Source organism: Phaseolus vulgaris, chromosome 11 (genome assembly GCF_051622355.1).
Source record: "Phaseolus vulgaris cultivar YP4 chromosome 11, ASM5162235v1, whole genome shotgun sequence".
In the NCBI taxonomy this organism is placed as follows: Eukaryota; Viridiplantae; Streptophyta; class Magnoliopsida; order Fabales; family Fabaceae; genus Phaseolus; species Phaseolus vulgaris.
The window spans coordinates 4,639,975-4,659,936 of NC_143508.1; the positions used below are offsets into that span (position 1 = coordinate 4,639,975).

Genomic DNA, 19,962 nt, shown 5'->3' on the forward strand with positions numbered 1-19,962 from the left:
TTTGACAATTTTTTAATAACAAAATGTAAAAAAATAAATATTTAATTTAAAAAAAAAGAACGCGGGCTGGCCCGCAAACCTGCGGGCCAACTCTTATGTGGGGCGGGTTGGGAATTTTAGCCCGCAATAACTTTGCGGGGCGGGCCAACCCGTCCCGCATTTTTGCGGGCCAAGCGCGGGGCGGGCCAATGCGGGGCGGGCTGGCCCGCTTTGCCATCCCTGATTTATCTTAATGTTTAATGTTTTGATGTTTGACTATGTTTGAAAGGAAAGAAAAAAAAAATTAGGTTTGATAGTAACAAATATATAGGTTTAATTTGACAATTTTTTAAGAACAAAAGGTAAAAAAATATATATTTAATTTAAAAAAAAACGCGGACTGACCTGCAAACTCACGGGCTAGCTCTTATGTAGGGTGGGTCGAGAATTCTAACCCACAATAACTTTGCGGGACAAGCCAATCCGACTTGTATTTTTGCAGGCCTGACCTGCTTTGCCACCCTATTTATGTGCTCCTTAGTATAAATAAAATGTAATAATATATAAGGAACAATAGTATAAAAATTTAAAAACCTCATCAGAGATGGTTATTAGTAATTATACGAGTAAATCATATGTATTTTCTATTGGCTTATATTTTAATTAAACAAAAACAATTAATTTTTCATACTTTGATGTTTCTTTGTTAAACAAAAGGTAAAAGCTTTGGTAAAGACAGAAAAGAATCCCTCGTTGATTTTCTACTGTAGCTGCTAGTGCGTTCTTCTCTCTCTTTCTCTCTCTTTCTCTCTCTCTGCCATCATCCATAACTTTTTTTCTTTCTTCTTCACTGTAACGTGTCCATACTTTTTTTGAATTTTTGTTTCATTTTCAAATGTATTTTGATGTTATGTGGTAATTGGCGGGAACCAACTGTCAATTCGGATACCCTTTGTGTGGAATTGGCCAATTGTGAAAGATTTGCGCGTAAAGATTCAGCCTTGGAATCTTTGGAAAGAAAAGGAAAAAAGGGGGCATCAATTTTCAATGGCTAACCCTTCTGGGAATCACGAAGAAGAGCAGACAACCCATGTTGCGTCGTCGTTCAACGGGAATTTGGCAGCCGAGACTTTGCCCACCGCGCTCGCCATGAAGCACAACTCTGGCATCGCCCTCGATTGGACCCCTCAAGAACAAACCGTTCTCGAAGAAGGACTCTCTCTGTATGATACTAATTCTTCTTTTCTTTTCTATTTTGTGAATTGATTGTTGCTTTGTTGTTTCAGCTTTTACTTTTTTGTTATTTTTTATGTCCAAAGCGTTTTCTTCTGTGGGGCTATACATGGTTTTTTGAAATTGAAAGTGTGTCTTTATTAATGTTTTGATGTTATTGATAAATAACTTTTTATCTGTATGTTTATTTGATATTGGGGTAGGCTCTGATAAGCAGTTCCATTTGAATCTGTTGAGAACAATTCTGTGTTAAACTTTAGTACGAGAGAGACAGAGGAAACTATGTGTGTGATGGTGTCTTTGTATTTTCTTTTTCTGACTAAATACACTTGCTGTCCTTCATCTTTCTTTTTTTGGTTTTAGTTCAATCTCCATGTTTAAAAGGTTCATCTGGATCTCTTGTGTCTTTGTCAGAACCAATTAATACTTTCGTCGATTATTTTTTTAATTAACAATGCTAATTATGGCAAACATAACAAACACTTATTTCACATGACATTTCTCACAGTTTATCAGGTCATATGTTACCAAATTTACCAAGTTAGTATGGTAGAACAGAAACACTTTAAGGGAACCAGAATGAAACAAAAACACTTAAGAGCCTAAAAGTTTCTTTTAACCTATATTTCACCTTTCTTTCTTTTTTAAGTATTTTTGTGACCTTGTAATGTTGTGGATTGGTTGTTGCAGTTTGAAATCAAATATTTTTATTACATGTATTTACTTTAATGTGTAAGCAGATAATCTTGAATTGTGTTCTGTGCTGATTCTGTGATTTCATTGTTATGTTGTTTGCTTTTTAACATCTTACCCTTGACTAGTAAGTGTGTTTGATAAGTTCTATAGCCCGTCATTTTTTAAAGAAAAGACAATTTCTTTTTTACTTGTAGGTTTGCTTCTGAACCTAATCTCACTCGCTATGCAAAGATAGCAATAAATCTGAATAACAAGACAGTCCGGGATGTAGCACTGAGGGTCAGGTGGATGAATGTAAGCTACATACCTGTTGTTGTCACAACACAAGTTGTTTATGTCACTATGAATGCCTTAACCTGTTTTCAGCTTAGATAGGGTTCTTATTGAAATTTGTGTGTCAGAGATGATACATAGTACTATTTTCTTTCATTATGCTTATTACTGTCTTAAGGTTAAAGAATCATCTTACCTTCTGAAAGCAAAGGATAATTTATGAAGTTTCCACAATTAGAATGATTCTGGACAGTTACATAGCTTTTGCAAGTTGCAACACTCTCACTCTTAATGAAAAATAAAACAAGATGAGATTGTTTTAGGCTTAGCTTCTGCACACTCTGATTAAAATGAAGACAAATTCTCAGAGGCAGAGCCTGGTTTGTTATTGATTGCTCCTCTTCTTGGCCACTTATCTTAAGCAAACATTATTTTCTTTCCTTTTGGAGCTATCGTTATAACTCAAAGTTGTTGTATGCACCTGCAGGAGTTAAATTTACAATTTAATCAGCATATAGATCCAATAATCTACCACAAATATTCAATAAATATATATTTTATAAAAAGTTTCAAACAAGTTCCAAATTTCTTTAAATTGGTTACTTTCTCTGATTAATGACATGTGTGGCTTGCATTTTTGTACAGAAAAAAGAAAATTGCAAGAGAAGGAAAGATGATTTTTCAAGGAAAACTAAAGATAAAAAGGTATGGCTTACATTTATTTGATATCATGTATGTATGATTTGAATAGGTGTTTTGTGTTCTCACTTTGTGCATACCAGAGTAGATATATATATGCCTTTTAACATCTTTCACTGTCATATGCATGCTACAGTATCTTTCTGTTTCTTTTTGTTGTTTTCCTTTGCATTTACTCTGGCAACCCATCCCACATTTAACCACACATATTTTCATGAGGGAAATATATAATACTACCCTCTCGTATGACTTACTACTTTGAACTGATAATAAATATGAAAGCAAATGGTTAACCATTATATGCTGCTAAGGATTATTATAGCGAAATATTGTGATAGAAACTTGGATATTATTGGGTACCTAAGTCCCACATCAAGTATATGAGATGTTCAGTCAAGTATTTTAGTGTTTGACTCTCCCCCCTAAGTAGCTATCCTTTGAGGGTGAATTTCTCAAGTGCCTGAGTACTTGTCAATTAGTATCAGAGTTGATAGTTGGTGTCTTGGAAGGAGCTACCTGCGGAGGGCTTTGACCAACAAGGAGTTGAGTGAAGTATCACTGAGTGAGGTATCACGGAGTGAAGTTTCCTTGAGTGAAAGCTGGTGAGATGTGAACTCTTCGAGGTGTGCTATGTAAGGGTGGGCAAAAAATCCAAATTAGAAAATCCAATTCATAATTATTCAAATCCATATTAGTTTTAATCCATTTAAATGAATTTATCTCAAATCCAAATCCATATTTTTGGATTTTAAATCCAATCCATTTAATTGGATATGGATTAGATATAGATTAGATACATTTTTAGATTATCCAAATTGCATTTTGGGTTGGATTTTGACTTGGCCAGATCCAGGTTAAGCCAAGACAATCCAGACCCAGGTTGAGCAAAGTCGGCCCAAGTCCACGTCAAGCTGAGTCGTCCGGGCCAAGGTCGAATCGAGTCGGTATGAGCCAAAGTCAACCAAGTCGTTTCGGGCCAAAGTCGAGTCGAGTCAACCCTAGGCCAAGTTGAGTTGAGTGATCGATATTGAGTTAGCTGTGGTCAATATCGAGCCGAGTTGGCCCAAGCCAATGTTTACTTGAGCCGGTCCATGTCCATGTCGAGCTGAGTCTTTCGTGTCCGATATGGAGTCCAGCGGGCCTGGGACGATATCCAGATGACCAGGCTAGGGCTGATAGCGAGCTGAGCTAGCCCGAGCCCATGACGAGTCGAGCAGGCCCGAGTCGATGTCGAGCCAAGCAAGCCCAGGCCGATGTGGATCTGAGCGAGCCCGACTCAATGTCGAGTCGTATGAGCTCAGGCCGATGTCGAGCAGTGCAGGCCCGGGCTGGTGTCGAGTCGTAGGGGCCCAGGCAGATGTCGAGTTGTTCGGACCCGGGCTGATGTTGAGTTGTTCGAGCCCGGGCCAATGTCGAGTCGTTCGGGCTCGGGCTGATGTCGAGTAGTTCGGCCTCGAGCAAATGTCGAGACGTCCGGGCCCGAGCCAATGTCTAGTCGATTGGGCTCAGGTCGATGTCGTGATCAGCAATCCCATGCCAATGTCGAGTTGAGCAGTCCCGGGTTGATGTTCTGTCGACGGTCCCGGCTAGATGTCGAGCAGAGCGGGCCCGGGTCGATATTGGGTCGTACGGGCCTAGGCCCATGACGAGTCGTCCAGGCCCAAGTCGATGTCAAGTTGTTTGGGCCCAGGCCGATGTCGAGTCGTATAGGCCCGAACCGATGACGAGTCGTTCGAGCCCAGGCCGATGTTGAGTCGTTCGGGCCCGGGCCAATGTCGAGTCGTTCAAGCCCAACCGATATAGAGTCGTTCGGTCTTGGACTGATATCGTGTCGTTCGAGTATGGGCCGATGTTAAGTCGTTCGGGCCTGGGTCGATGTTGAGTCGTTCGAGCCCGGGCGATATAGAGTCGTTCGAGTATGGGCCGATGTCAAGTCGTTCGGGTCTGGGCTGTTGACGTGACAAACAGTCTCGGGCCAATGTTGAGTCGAGCAATCTCGGGTCGATGTCGAGTCGAGCGATTTCGGGTCGATGTTGAGACGAGCGGGCCCGGGCGTATGTCGAGTCGTACGGGCATGGGTCGATGTCGAGTCATTCGGGCCAAGGTAGATGTCGAGTTGTACGGGCTCGGGCCAATGTCGAGTCATTCGAGCACCGTCGATATCAAGTCGTTCGGGCCTGGGCCGATGTTGAGTCGTCCGGGCCGATCTGATGACGTGAACAACAGTTTCGGGCCAATGTCGAGACGAGCAATCTTGAATCGATGTCGAGTGGAGCGGTTCCAGGTCGATGTTGAGCCGAGCGGGCCCGTGCGTATGTAGAGTCGTACGGGCCAAAGTCGATGTCGAGTCGTTCGGGCCAAGACCGATGTCGAGTTGTACGGGCCCGGGCCAATGACGAGTCGTTCGAGCCCAGGCCGATGTCGAGTCGAGCGGGCCCGGGTAGACATCTAGTTGTACGGGCCTGAACCGATATTGAGTCGTTCGGGTCACTCCGATATCAATTCGTTCGGGCCTGGGCCGATGTCGATTCGTTCGGGCCTGGGCCGATGTCGATTCGTTCGGGCCCGGTCCGATAACGTGACAAGTAGTCTCCAGCCAATGTCGAGTTGAGCAATCTCGGGTCGATGCCGAGCCGAGCGGGCCCGTGCCGATGTCAAGTCATTTGAGCTAGTGCTGATGCCGATTCGTTCGGGCTCGGGTCGATGTTGAGTCGTTCGGGCCTGGGTCGATGTCTAGTCGTTCGGGTCCGAGCCGATGACGTGACCGGCAGTCTCTAGCCAATGTCGAGTCGAACGGGCCCGGGCCGATGTCTAGTCGTCTGGACTCAGGCCGATGTCGAGTAGTACGGGCCTGAGTTGGTGTCGAGTCGTATGGGACCAGGCCGATGTCAAGTCGTTTGAGCTCAGGTCGATGTCGATTCGTTCAGGCTCAGGCCGATATCAAGTCGTATGGGCTCAGGTCGATGTCGAGTAGTAAGATCCCGGGTTGGTGTCGACCCGTTCGGGCCTTGACTGATATCGTTTCGTTCGAGTCTGTGTCGATGTCAAGTCGTACAGGCCTGTGGCTGATGTCGAGTCGTACGGGCCCGGGCAGATGTCAAGTTGTACAAACCCGGGCCGATGCCGAGTCGTTGAGCCCAGGCCGATGTTGAGCCGTTCGGGCCTTGACCAATATCGTTTCGTTCGGTCTTGGACTGATATCGTGTCGTTCGAGTATGGGCCGATGTCAAGTCGTTTGGGCCCGGGCCGTTGACGTGACCAACAATCTCGGGCCAATGTCGAGTCGATGTCGAGTCGAGTGGTCTCGGGTCGATGTTGAGACGAGCGGGCCCGGGCGTATGTCGAGTCGTACGGGCGTGGGTCGATGTCGAGTCATTCGGGCCAAGGTAGATGTCGAGTTGTACGGGCTCGGGCCAATGTTGAGTTGTTCGAGCCCCGCCGATATCAAGTCGTTCGGGCCTGGGCCAATGTTGAGTCGTCCGGGCCCGATCCGATGACGTGAACAATAGTCTCAAGCCAATGTCGAGACGAGCAATCTCGAGTGGAGCGGTTCCAGGTCGATGTTGAGCCGAGTGGGCCCGTGCGTATGTAGATTCGTACGAGCCTAAGTCGATGTCGAGTCGTTCGGGCCAAGGCCGATGTCGAGTTGTACGGACCGGACCCGGGCCAATGACGAGTTGTTCGAGCCCAGGCCGATGTCGAGTCGAGCGGGCCCGGGTAGATATGTAGTCGTACGGGCCTGGGCCGATGTTGAGTCGTTCGGGTCCCGCCGATATCGAGTCGTTCGGGCCGAGGTCGATGTCGAGTTGTATGGGTCCCGGCCGATGACGAGTCGTTCGAGCCCAGGCCGATGTCGAGTCGAGCGGGCCCAGGCAGATATCTAGTCGTACGGGCCCGACCAGATGTCGAGTAGTTCGGGCGCTGTCGATATCGAGTCGTTCGGGCCTGGGCCAATGTTGAGTCGTCCGGGCTCGGGCCGATGATGTGACCAACTTTCTCGGGCCAATGTCCAATCGAGCGAGCCTGGGTCGATGTCGAGGCATTTGGGCCCGTGCTGATGTCAATTCGTTCGGGCTCGGGTCGATGTTGAGTCGTTCGGGCCTAGGTCGATGTGTAATCGTCCGGGCCCGAGCCGATGACGTGACCAACAGTCTTTGTCCAATGTCGAGTCGAGAAGTCTCAGGTCCATGTCGAGTTGTCCGGACTCAACGAGGGCTCAGGCCGATGTCGAGTAGTACGGGCCCGGGTCAGTGTCGAGTCGTACGGGGCCAGATCGATGTTGAGTCGTTCGAGCCCGGGTCGATGTCGAGTCGATCGGGCTCAGCCCGATGTCGAGTCGTTCGGGGCCAGATCGATGCCGAGTCGTTCGAGCCTGGGCCGATGTCGAGTCGTTCGGGCTCAGCTCGATGTTGAGTCTATCGGGCTTAGCCCGATGTCGAGTCGTTCGGGCTCAGCCCGATGTCAAGTCGTTCGGGCCTGGGCCAATGTCAAGTCGTTCGGGCTTGGGCCGATGACGTGACCAGCACTCTCTGGCCAATGTCGAGTCGAGCAATCTCGGGATAATGTCTAGTTGAGCATTCCCGAGTCGATGTTGAACTGAGCGGGCCCGCGCTGATGTCGAGTTGTACGGGTCTGGGTCGATAACGAGTCGTTCAAGCCCAGGCCGATGTCGAGTCGTTCGGGCCCCGTCGATATCGAGTCCTTTAGGCCTGGGCTGATGTTGAGTCGTCTAGGCCCGGGCCGATGACGTGACCAGCAGTCTCGAGCCAATGTCGAGTTGCGGGTCCGGGCGAATGTTGAGTCGTTTGAGCCCGTGCTAATTTCGATTCGTTCGGGCTCAGGTTGATGTCGAGTCGTTTGAGCCCGTGCTAATTTCGATTCGTTCGGGCTCAGGTTGATGTCGAGTCGTTTGGGCCTGGGTCGATGTCTAGTCGTCCGGGCTCGAGCTGATGACGTGACCAGCAGTATATCCATTGTCGAGTCGTTTGGGCCCGGGCCGATGTCGAGTCGTATGGGCCCAGCTCCATGTTGAATTGTTCGAGCCTGGGCCGATGTTGAGTCGTACGGGCCCAGCTCCATGTTGAATTGTTCGAGCCTGGGCCGATGTTGAGTCGATTGGGCTCAGACCGATGTCAAGTCCTTTGGGCTGGGCCGATGACGTGACTAACAATCTCGGGCCAATGACGAGTCGAGCAATCTCGGGTCGATGTCGAGCCGAGCGGTCTCGGGTCGATGTTGAGCCGAGCGAGCCCGGGCTGATGTCAAGTCGTTTGGGCCCAGGCCAATGTCGATTAGTTCGGGCTCGGGCTGATGTCGAGTCGTCCGGGTTTGGGCGATGTCTAGTCGTCCGGGCCCGTGTCGATGACGTGACCAGCAGTCTCCGGCTAATGTCGAGTCGAGCATTCTTAGATTGATGTGGATTCGAGCGAGCCCGAACCGATGTCGAGTCGTCCGTGCCCAGGCCGATATTGATTCGTACGGTCCCGAGGTCGATGTTGAGTTGTATGGGCCCGGGCAGTTGTGGAGTCATACGGGCCCGAGCCGATGTCGAGTCGTATGAGCTCAGGCCGATGTCGTGATCAGCAATCGTAGGCCAATTTCGAGTCGAGCAGCCCCTGGTCGATGTCCGGCCAAGCGGTCCCGGGTAGATATCGGGTCCTACGAGCTCAGGCCGATGTTGAGTCGTCCAGGTTCGGGTTGTTGTCGAGTCGAGCAGTCCTGGGTCGATGTCGATGTCAAGTCATTTGGGCCTGGGTCGATGTCTAGTCGTTTGGGCCTGGGTCAATGTCTAGTCGTTCGGGCCCGAGCCGATCACGTGACCAACAATCTCTGGCCAATGTCGAGTCGAGCAGTCTTAGGTCGATGTCGAGTCGAACGAGCTCGGGCCGATTTCGAGGCGTCTGGGCTCGGGTCTATGTTTAGTCGTCTAGACTCGGGTTGATTTTGGGTCAATTGTGCCTGAGTCGATGTCGAGTCGTTCGGGCTCAGGATTTCGAGTGGTCCAGGCCCGAGCCGATGTTGAGTCTAGTTGGTCCGCGTCCAAGGTGAGTCGGCTTAGGCCCAGTTCGAACCAAGTTAGTTTGTGTCCATATCTAAATAGATTTAAAGTATTTTACAAAGTGGATTTAATTTAATTAACAGAGGATTTAATCCACCTTAAATGGATTTTTTAAATCCATTTATTTGAATTTGGATTGGATAATCCATGACCACCCGTAGAGTGTGTTTGTTTCCATGGAGGAGGAGGGAGAGGGTGCTTTTTGTGTTTGTTTCAAGGGTTTTGAGGGTGGGGGAGTGGATGGGGGAGATGGTGAGTGATTTTTTCATTCTTCACAAAATGAAGAGTTTTGTGGGGATTAATGTACGATGGTTGTATTTTACCAAAATATCCTTGGGCATGCATTTTATTACAATATCAAAATTAAATATTACATAAATTTATTTATAATTTAAAAAATATTTAATTATACTATTAATAACAACATACAATTGTAAATAATGAAAATAAAAAAAATTATAATATTAACAAAATATATATAGTTATATAAAATAATAAATGAATATAATAATAAATATTATTTTCATAAATTTTAATATGTTTAATAATTTTATTTCAATTTAACACAAAAATATTTTCTATTATATTTTTTAATTTTTTATTAAAAAATATAAGTAATTATGAATATTATATATTAAAAAATTTAATTAATTCAAACCTACACACCAAAAGAATCATAATTAATTCTTTAAATATTTTTTAATAACAAGGACAAATTTGTAAACATACAATTAATCATCATCACAAATCCACTCTATCATCCCTCAGTCCAAACAACCTCACATATCCTCACTCATCCTCTCTAATTCTCACAAATCCACTCACTCCCCTCCTCCCAAATCCCCTCCTATGATAGGAACTCCATGGAGTATTTAAGTGTTTGGTTCTCCCCATCCCCCTTAGTGGCTAGCTTTTGAGCATGGGTTCCTTAAGTCCGTGGATACTTATCATATTGTTAATGGATTAGCTCCTTGGCTTTTATTTTTTGTTGTAGCAAACATTTCCATTTACTGCACATTATGATATCACCTCCTTTTGGTGTTGTAAGGTCTTTTTCTATTCAGGTGGAGAGATTATTTTCTTTCTCCATGGAATTGCATTTGCTGGTTATTATTATACCTTCGCTCTTGAAATAGGCTAAGCATCATATATGTTAAATGTTCTAAACAGGAAAAAGCTAGCATGTAATTTCTCTCATTTTTACATATTAAATAAGGAAAAGGTTGGCTTGAAAAATTACCAATGAAAAAAAACTGAAAAAGGAAGCAAGAGCTATGTAACATATAGTTGCATTTATGGAAAACTGTTTTTTTTTTTCAGGAAAAGGCTACAGATCCTGCAGTGAGGTCATCTCACTTTACTGCTCAATCTAATGTTTCCCTATATGCTCCTGCAATGAAGATGATAGACAATGATGACAGCATCTCTCATAAAGGTTTGTTTCTTTCATAGCAGTAAATATTTTGATGTTTGCATTTATGATTTATGTCTTGTAGGTCCTTTTCATTGCTTTGGAGATCTCATGTATTTGCATGTTCCTTTTGAATATTGAAGTTTCTGCTTTGATCTTTGCATTGTTCTTTTTGTAGCTATTGGAGGCCCTGCAGGTGAGCTCTTAGAGCAAAATGCACAGGCCTTGAATAACATTTCTACCAATCTTGCTGCTCTTCAGGTGAGTTCTTTCCCAGTTTAATTGATTTAACCTGATGCATGCAAAAATAATCTCTTCATCTAAAAGGATAAAACACAATATCTCGGTAGTGAACACTCAGATGTTAGATTCTTCATCCTGTTATTGGTTAAGGCTTGTAAAACTATGTTTATACAGATCTATCAATTACAACATTTCTGAAAGTTCAAAAAATGTTAAAGATGTGAGCATAAAGTGTATACTTGGGTTCTATTCAAAGTGAAAACAATTACCAATATAAGACCAGAATATTCGGAGGACTCTTTTGACCAAACAAATATATGTCCATAAAGCTTTTTTTTTTCTTCAAATCAGAAGACTTATTTTGAATTTATATATAGGTCGTTCACTGATTACTCATTGTACAAAGGGGAGGTTTAAATTCACATGTTTTTCATTTCTCACTATATCTTTGTTTCCAGTTTCAGGATAACATCAATCTTTTCAGCCAAACGAGAGACAACATCATCACAATTTTGAATGAGTAAGTTAGAAACCGTTTCTTGGTTGTTTAAAAGTATATTATATATACCAGAGGCTAGTAGTCCATGTGTGAATGACTGAAAGTCCTTGATCAATATTCAACAGGAAACTAAAGTGAAACAACAATTCTGTAACTCTCTTTTTAATTCTCAATCAGCAGGTATAATAAGGGAGAGAAGAGCTTTGTGTTTATAATTTTGTTCTTATAATTTCAGCGGAGTTGGATTTGTTTCAAAAACAAACTTGTTTTAGTTGTGAAATATCATTACATTAAACTAAAACTAGTTTAAATTGAGTGCTCCTATCATTTTACTGTCATTAAGGTTGTAAGATCCTGCCATGATTTTTTTTTATCAGCAAAAAAATAATTAAATTAAAGGGAACACTTCAGGGGTGTTCCAACCCGTATACAAAAACACTGTCATGTCCTTTAAATTAGAATAATGTCAGATAAATATCATTTTAGCCCTTGAAATGCACAACATAACCATCACTATAGTCCTTAAATTTTTATAAGTCACTAATCTTTATGTCCCTAACGAAACTAGTAGCAAGGACTAATATGACTAACTAATTTCAATTTCAGGGTTATTTGATAATTTTCTAACTTCAGGAACACTAATATGACAGCAGTCCACAATTTCAGTGATTAAAATGGTAGTTTACTCTTCATGAGTCTTCCTAACAAATGCAAGATGTTAAGTAAAAGAACCTATTCATGACAAACATGTAATACATTTGGAACTTTTATAGAAGTGTATTATTTTCTAGTTCTTTTATACTTAACTGTTCTACAAGAACTCTTCTGCATTCCTCTTCATTAATTTTTTTCTTCTTCTTATTTGACTCTTTGTCTTACTATTTTGGCAGCATGAATGACATGTCAGATATAATGAAGCAAATGCCACCTCTTCCTTTGAAGATCAATGAAACTATACTCAACTCCATATTTCCAAAAACAATTCACCAGATGCTATAATATCTGGCTTGCTTCTACCATATTATTGACTGAGCATTAAAGAAGAGAGAATGGAATAAGTTGAGCTCCACCACCCAACTAAACTAGTCTTCAATTTTTGTAACAAGCTGGTTTTCCTCATCTTGTTCTTCCCTTGTTAAGTTTTTAACTTAATTGGAGTATAGGAAGTAGTTGTTTTGTTATTAGTAGAACTTGGACAACAATAAGTAGAACTTGGATATTTGTAAATTGTATTCTCTTTATATATAAATGGTAGATTTTGTTTCCTTGTCTATGCTCACCACTTTCTGGTTCTCCTGCACTGAATTCATATTTTTAGTCTTCACCAACTTATTTTAGATGTGGTTTTAGAATGTATATTCTAAAATACATATGTGGGTATATGAATAAAGTCCCTTAAATAAATTACAAATTTTGTGTTTGATTAAATCCTAAAATAAAAAAATCACTTAAGTAATTATTAGAAATAATTTTAAACACTTTTAAATATTAAAAACTCCTTCAAATGATCCCTTTTACCAAAACATAGGTCAGTTTAGGAATTGAAAATGAATATCCAGTACTCTGAAATTACTTTAAAGGTTTATTAATTACTTAAGGGATCACTTTAGGAGAAAATATAATAATTTTTAAAAAAAAAGTTTAGAAATTACATTTTTAAAGGATATTTGAAAAAAAAAATGCTATTAAAACAATATTAAGCCTTTCTTTCCATTTTTTAAATATTCAGAAACTTATAAGAGTATAAAATTTGATTTTAATTAAATGTTACTATTATTTTGAATAACCTTTCAAAATCATCCACTTATTTAAAAAAAATACAATTATAAATAAATATTTATATCTTTTTAATGTGTTATACGTCCAATAGTTTGTTAAAATTAATGACACTATAAACACACATTCATCTCCTAACTCTCTTAAACATCTTTTAAGAACAAAACAATATTCTAATTATCTATTTCACAATACTTAAAATCATAACAATGTCTCAAACATTATATAACAGGATACATATTTTTGTAATTATTTTTTATATCATTTTTAACTAGCTAATTTTAATATTCAATAAATTAAAATAATTTCATTCTTTAATCAAATACGTAAATGTATAATTTCGAATTAGAAAAACAACTGCACAATTTCCCAACCCAACTATAGAATAATGGTACAACTTTTCAACTTTTAGTCTTACAAAATTATTTCCATTTTTTTTTTGCACAAATAAAAACGTGGACATGGGTTTTGGCTAATAATTATTGAATCTTCAGGATTTCTTTTTTCAAAAGTTACTCACCAAATTGATAAAATTGTACAATGTTTCAAAAACTTCTGTATGGTGTGAGGAGTGGATTAATCTGAAAATTTGAAAACCATTTAGAGAGTGCTGAACACCATTTTTTTTCTTATATATGATTGAACAAAATGGTATTATTAGACTTGAAAAAAAATCTTTATTTGGGCTTTACAATTTGGAAAATAAACTAATGGTGTTAAACAATAGCACTTTTTTTATGGTAAAAACTTCTGATACCATGCATTTCAAGCAAACTGATAACAGTTTATGTTCTCACCATTAATCATATTTTTTACCTACTTCATTCATGGTTTTCAATTTAGTTTTTACGTTTTGAGAAAAATATGAAGAGTTACGATTGTAGTTGGAATTGGCTCATTTTGCTCTACAAGAAATACTAGAAAGATGACATGTGAATTCTGAATAGCTTGAGCTTCCATGTGTTTTCTGTTCAAAGAATTAGAGCTTGAGAAGGTGATGATTTTTCTGCATTTTATTCCATGGCCTGAAATAAGATAGGAAGTTATATATATATTTGTCAATCTTCAGACATATATATATGCAGAAATTAAGCCTTAAGAGTAGCTTTTTTGAGGTCATAATTCATAAGAAAGTTATCCAAATCCTTTTTCAACTATCAGTTTCTCAGGTAAAGTCAATCCAAAATACTGCATGTATATATGTATTACCACCCCTATAATTATAGGAATTTTTTCATTGTAAGTTTGTGACCAACTATGTGTTTGTTATTTTAAAAGAGAATTTTTAAAATGGTCTCAATGATCATTATACCATGCATGCATGCAAATTTGCAATGTAAATACACGTGAAGCATAGATAAACCACCAATGGTTTTAGTTCATATGTATCTATATACAAAATGCATTAAACTATATATCAGTCTCTAGTCATCAACCATGCAAATATTTGTTAAGCAGAATATGCTTGTTGTTTGGCTTTGCAGGTTAAAGATGGCTATCTCCAAAGACACCCCTCTTGGCCTAGCATATATTATTGTGATTATAGCATTAATTCTCCCCCAAACTGCTGCACATATAGTCTCCATCCAAGAATCTGTTGTAGGTAATGTAAAAGGCTTTTGTGAAAAGTCTCTTCAATCTTTATACTTTTTACCATTCCAGATTTTTTGCAATTGTCAAAATTATGATACTGTAATACCTGAACAATGCATAGAAGAATGAGTGCATATGATCAGGCTTGAAAAAGCAAGGTAATGGTAGCACACATAACAACACAATCTTGAATTTGAATAAATTTTATGGAAATGGAAAGTAGTATTTTTTGTATCTGTTAGTGTTCTCTTGACAGTATATAGTTATAATTTATAAATTATCTGTCTTTAGGCTTTAAAAAGCATGCAAAGGAAAGACAATTACAGACATGAATAAATTTTTGTGACTGAAACGTTATTTGGTATGAAAGAGTTTTTTGGAGTAGTGGGTATATTAGTATAGAGATAGAAATTACTTTCAAAAGTTTACCATAAACCACTTTTTGTACTGATGAACATTTTCCACTGAAATATAATGCAGGGAGTGCATTGCTGTACAGTTTTGTATTTGATGGTTGGAAGTGGTTTTTCCCTTTTCACCAAAATAAAATCCTGTGTCTTTTAAAACTTTTTTACACAAGTTAGAGCAAGTTGTACTTGGAAATTACGAAGAGTGTAAAATTAAGTCATCTGATGTATGACCTATCAACTTGTGAAATGCAAATTCATAATATTTTTATATTCAAGAACAAATTAGTTTAAGAAATATCCTGTGTGCTCTTTAAGATTTGAGTTTTGTGAGTGAGAAATATGTGATTAAGAGAAGAAGACTTTATTAAAGTTGATCAAACACTATATTAAGAAATTAATCATCAGCAATATGATTATTGAAAAAAAATGCAAGTTTCACATTTTTGTACTACACAGGTCTCACCAAATGCTACCTACTAACTAACTGTAAAAAATTTAAAACTTGCAACACTATTTGGTAAAATTGAAAGCAAAACTGTACTACTTTGTCAAAGAAAAATGCTATCACAAGTTATCTAATTTGATTCTGTATATATCTTGTATATCCTACCTTTGTATCCTAGTTTTTTACTGACAGAAGCATATTATTTCAAACAGGGGACCATACTATTAGAGTAGATCCAACAGATAATTTTAAAAAATACAGAGGAGGATATGACATCACCAATATCCATTATTGGATTGTAAGTTTTTCTACCATTTTTTTCTTGTCTGAGTCTAATTAACCCTAACATCCATGGTATTTTTTTAACTTGTCTTTAATATTTGTAGTCAGTTATCTTCACAGGAATATATGGATATGCAATTGGGGTGGTTTGGCTTTTTTGTGGAATGATGTGTGGCTTATTTTGGATAATAATCACTTTTTGTTGCCAAAGTCATGATGGGAGAAGAAAGATCAAGAAAAATCTTCTATGTAATTGTAAGAGTTGTCATTTTTCGCCAATTGCTCTGGCTATATCCTTCATCATGTTAATCATGTAAGCTTCGAAACCTTTCTGCATAACATACAGCATATAGTATCTACTGATTATTGGTTCTCTGCACTGTTGCAACATGTGCATGGTTGATGTACTTTACAAAATGGAAAGGCACATGTGTAATCTTAAGTTAACTGGTTTTGAAACATACAACAAAAAGATTTCAATTTATATACACAGTTAATGTAAAATAAATTTATGTAGGTATCTAATAAGATTTTATTTCTTTTGCCATGTTAGTGTAGTATAAAAAGACAGAATATGAAGAAAATAAGTTGTTGAAACATAGCTTGGTCTAGTAAGAAGTAGACTTTAAGCCTAACTTAACCTTAAAAAACCAATTATAAGATGAGGTTTGACCCACTTATACACTATGAAATGTTCTTATTTCTAGTCGATGTGAGATCTCCAACACTGTTTTTGAGAACTTATTGGGGAGTATGGCTTAAGTCTTGCAGGACATAACACGATCCTCTAAGGTGGTATATTGAAGCTACAAAGCTTTCAAAAACATATAATAAACTCAAGAAAAGCATGGAGGAGAAGAGAAAAAAATATTGTGAATTTTAGAAAAGGGAAACAGAATGATTTATAAACACTTAACAAGTTATATGTAGACAATGTGAGACTTTGGCCTTTTGGGATTCTTAAAACATGTTAGTTTGTTCTTCTTCACTATGATATAGCAGATAAGGTGATTTTCATTGAATGTGTCAAAATATTTTACACTGATCTTTATTACTACCAATAGTTGTCATATATATAATTATCTTTCTATAGGGTTGCTAGTGTGGTAGTTTATGTTGGGAGTGCAAACTTCCATTTTCAAGCAAGGACTTCAGTTAATATTATAGTGAAGATAGCAGATGATGCATCAGAAATTGTACACAATGCAACAAGGGTGTTAGGAGACATCGAAAAAAACTTGGAATCCAGTATTACTGCTGACGTTTTTACAAAACTTAACTCTACGGCCAATAGAATGGATGATGCTGTTGATGATGTTGTAGAGAAAACTTGGACACGTAGGCACACTGTTAACAAGGCTTTCAAAGTAGTGTAAGAATTTTAGGCCACTTATTTTCATTTTGAAAACATGTAAGTGAGTTCCTAATTCCATGGAAATGATTGGATGCTTTTAACTTCAGGCTTGTAATCACCATTCTGATCATAACCTTGAATTTAGTTGCAGTACCAATTTTTTCAGGTATGTCAAACTGGTCAATAATGATATGATGATACATAGCATTTAGTTTCTAAGCTAGTAACTCAAAAAGCTTATAAACTAACTAGTTAAATTTGAAATTTTGATAAATTAGGCATGATTCTCATAACATGTTGGAATTTTCTGTGGAACAGTTTTTGGAGTAAAGATGTTTTGGAGGCCATTTTACGTGTAGGTAAACTAAATTGTCTTTGCTTGGAACTAACATTTTCATCCATGAATTATTGGTTCTTTATTTTCTCCTCTCTTCTGCTCTCAGATTTGTTATACTGTGCTGGCTGATGACAGTTGTATGCTGGCTAATCTTCGGATTGTATTTCTTCTTGGAAAAGTATAACCAAGTTCTTTCCAATTTACTGGTTGTTGTATTTATTCTTTAGTTATATCAGTATTTTTCCTGCTAGAAAATGTTTAGTAGGTGTGAAGTTGGAGTTTAATTACTAAAGGACTTATCCTATTCTGCAGTTTTTCTGATGATACGTGCACAGTTCTTGAGAGCTTCAAAGAAAACCCCTACAACAACACCCTAAGTTCAACCATCCCTTGTGCTAAATTGCTCTCAGCAAAAACATTTCTACAGAAAATTGCTGCAGCGATTTCCTACGTAGTACATGAGGTAACATTTGCATAGTCTCAAACATGAATTTCTTCTCGAGAATTGCTACCAACAGATACTCTCTATCCATCCTTCTAAGACACTATTGGTTAAAATTTATTAAAAACTATAGAATAAGAAGAGTAAAAAGAATTTGAAAGTTTCAATAAACTTCAACCAATTAAAAGTTATGCAGAAAAGAGCACACATTTCTCTTTCTTCTTTCCCCTTCATTATCACTTACTTTTCTATACAAATTCACATTGTGTTGGTGTTTAATCCAAGAGAGTGGAGGTTATATGTCACAGAGGACTAATATTTGGTCATGTTCATGTGTATCAAACTGAGTTTAAGGAACTAACATGAGAAGTAATGGACTCTCCAACCACTTGTGTTTTATGAATCAATGGATTCATTGAAAACTATAGTACCACAATTCACAGCAAAAGGAGTTTAACTTTCACATCTCATATTATAAGCTGAAAATGATTTGATGTTATTATTCTTTGGCTAAACTCTAGGTGAATAAAAACGCGGGGACTTTGCTTCCAAAAGGTGTTTATCTGTGCGATCCTTTCTCAGCAGCACCTGAATATTCATATCAGCCAGAGATGTGCAAACCTAATACTATTAAAATTGCAGATATCCCTGAGGTATGAGACAAATAAGGGAATCACTAACACTAACACTCTATAATCTTGCTTTACAGTTATTCTACTTTTGTTATCTGTGATTACTATCACTTTCCTAATGCTTTTTTGTAGGTTTTGAAGCATTATACTTGTTTTAATGATGATAATGAAAAATGTGGGAGCAGTAAAGTATTCATCAATGCTGGTGAATATCATTTAGTTGAGACTTACACAAATTTAGTTCAGAGCATACTGAATATGTATCCTGGAATGGAACAGTTGATAGAATGCCAGTTGGTAAAAGAAGCATTCTCTCAAATCATTCTCAAACACTGCAAGCCTTTGAAGAAATTTTCTCGGATGACATGGATAGGAGTGATGCTTCTTGCAGTGGTCATGGTGTTTTTTGTTGTGCTATGGACAATAAGGGCTTGCCAAGACCATAGTCATGAACCTTCAGATTGTTCTGTGTAACACTATCTTGTCATGGCAATACTAAGTCTTCTTCTTTGTAAGGTCTCTCTCTCCACTCTGATGTCTTGATCTCTTGGTTTTCGTGTCTCCGTCTTCCAGTAGGATGTCTGTAATTATACTCTAACGTTTCTTGTATGTACATCATTTATTTAGATTAAAATTGACTTGATCGTCGAAATATAATTACATACACCTTACTTGCAAGACCGAAAGACACTGAAAACTCGAGAGATCAAAACAACAAAAATTGCAAGACCGAAAGACACTGAAAACTCGAGAGATCAAAACAACAAAAATGAGAAGAGGACATAGGGACATCAGATTCTTGAGAAAAACTAAGAATTTGGAGCAGATTAAGAGATTAATCACCATTAATCAAAATCTCTTAATCATAGTCTACTTAGTTTAAAAAAAATTAGCAAATAGCAACTTCCAAGTAAGTGAGGAGAGGAATGAGGTGTAGACCTTTACATAAAGTAATCAAGTATCATTTTTCTCTCTTTTTTTTCTTTTTCTTTTATAAAGAGATATAGAGTAGGGTTTGCCTTTTGAACTTTCTTGGTACACAAATTCCATATACAAATTGGTTTAACTTTCCTTAGAAATTCTAAGTTGAATGTAAAGTTGAGAAAGTGAAAGTGGTGGGATGGTGTTGGAATAAAAAGCCTAATATATCTTTATTCTTTATGCTTAAGTCAAAATTCTTTTAATTATAAGACAAATTGTAATCTTCAAAATCACATAAAAAAAGAGTTGGCTTGTTATTAAAGACCATAATTAAAAAAATTGTGTTTATTAATTAATTTCAATGAGGTTCTTATAGTGAGTTTGATCAATAATAATATTCACTCTTCAAACTTAGTAAGCGAACAATAGAACATAAATGTTTTGACATGGACAACCATAATAATAAGAAGAATATAATAGTAATAATAATAATAATAATTTTGTTTTTGTAATAATAATAATAATAATTTAACATCTTTGTCATATTTTAGTTAGAGAAAGTAAGGAAACATATACACTTAGTGAAAAATTTCATCTTTAACAACATAATGATATTCTCCTATTTATGTATTTCATATTTTATTTTATTTTTAAGTCTATTTTAAAATTATAAATAAAA

General features: G+C 38.5%; 2 protein-coding genes across 3 annotated transcripts; both read left to right on the forward strand.

Moving 5' to 3' along the window:
* The first annotated feature begins 710 nt into the window (after window positions 1–710).
* On the forward strand, window positions 711–12,362 carry LOC137825061 (uncharacterized). Of its 2 annotated transcripts, XM_068630740.2 has the most exons (8): window positions 711–1,202; window positions 2,103–2,202; window positions 2,827–2,886; window positions 10,259–10,373; window positions 10,528–10,610; window positions 11,051–11,112; window positions 11,217–11,271; window positions 11,982–12,362. In XM_068630740.2, exons 1-7 carry the CDS (start codon window positions 1,027–1,029, stop codon window positions 11,227–11,229), a joined length of 609 nt encoding a protein of 202 aa, XP_068486841.1. In that variant the 5' UTR covers window positions 711–1,026; the 3' UTR covers window positions 11,230–11,271; window positions 11,982–12,362. The 2 variants fall into 2 exon arrangements, with proteins under 2 accessions (XP_068486841.1, XP_068486836.1); XM_068630735.2 differs by lacking the exon at window positions 11,217–11,271.
* A 1,996-nt stretch (window positions 12,363–14,358) lies between these two features.
* LOC137824486 (uncharacterized) lies at window positions 14,359–19,431 on the forward strand. The gene is made up of 10 exons (XM_068630143.2): window positions 14,359–14,470; window positions 15,528–15,613; window positions 15,702–15,910; window positions 16,691–16,969; window positions 17,059–17,117; window positions 17,270–17,306; window positions 17,395–17,466; window positions 17,601–17,751; window positions 18,252–18,383; window positions 18,495–19,431. The coding sequence occupies exons 1-10, from the start codon at window positions 14,359–14,361 to the stop codon at window positions 18,834–18,836; spliced, it is 1,479 nt and encodes a 492-aa protein (XP_068486244.1). The 3' UTR covers window positions 18,837–19,431.
* Window positions 19,432–19,962: the final 531 nt, after the last annotated feature.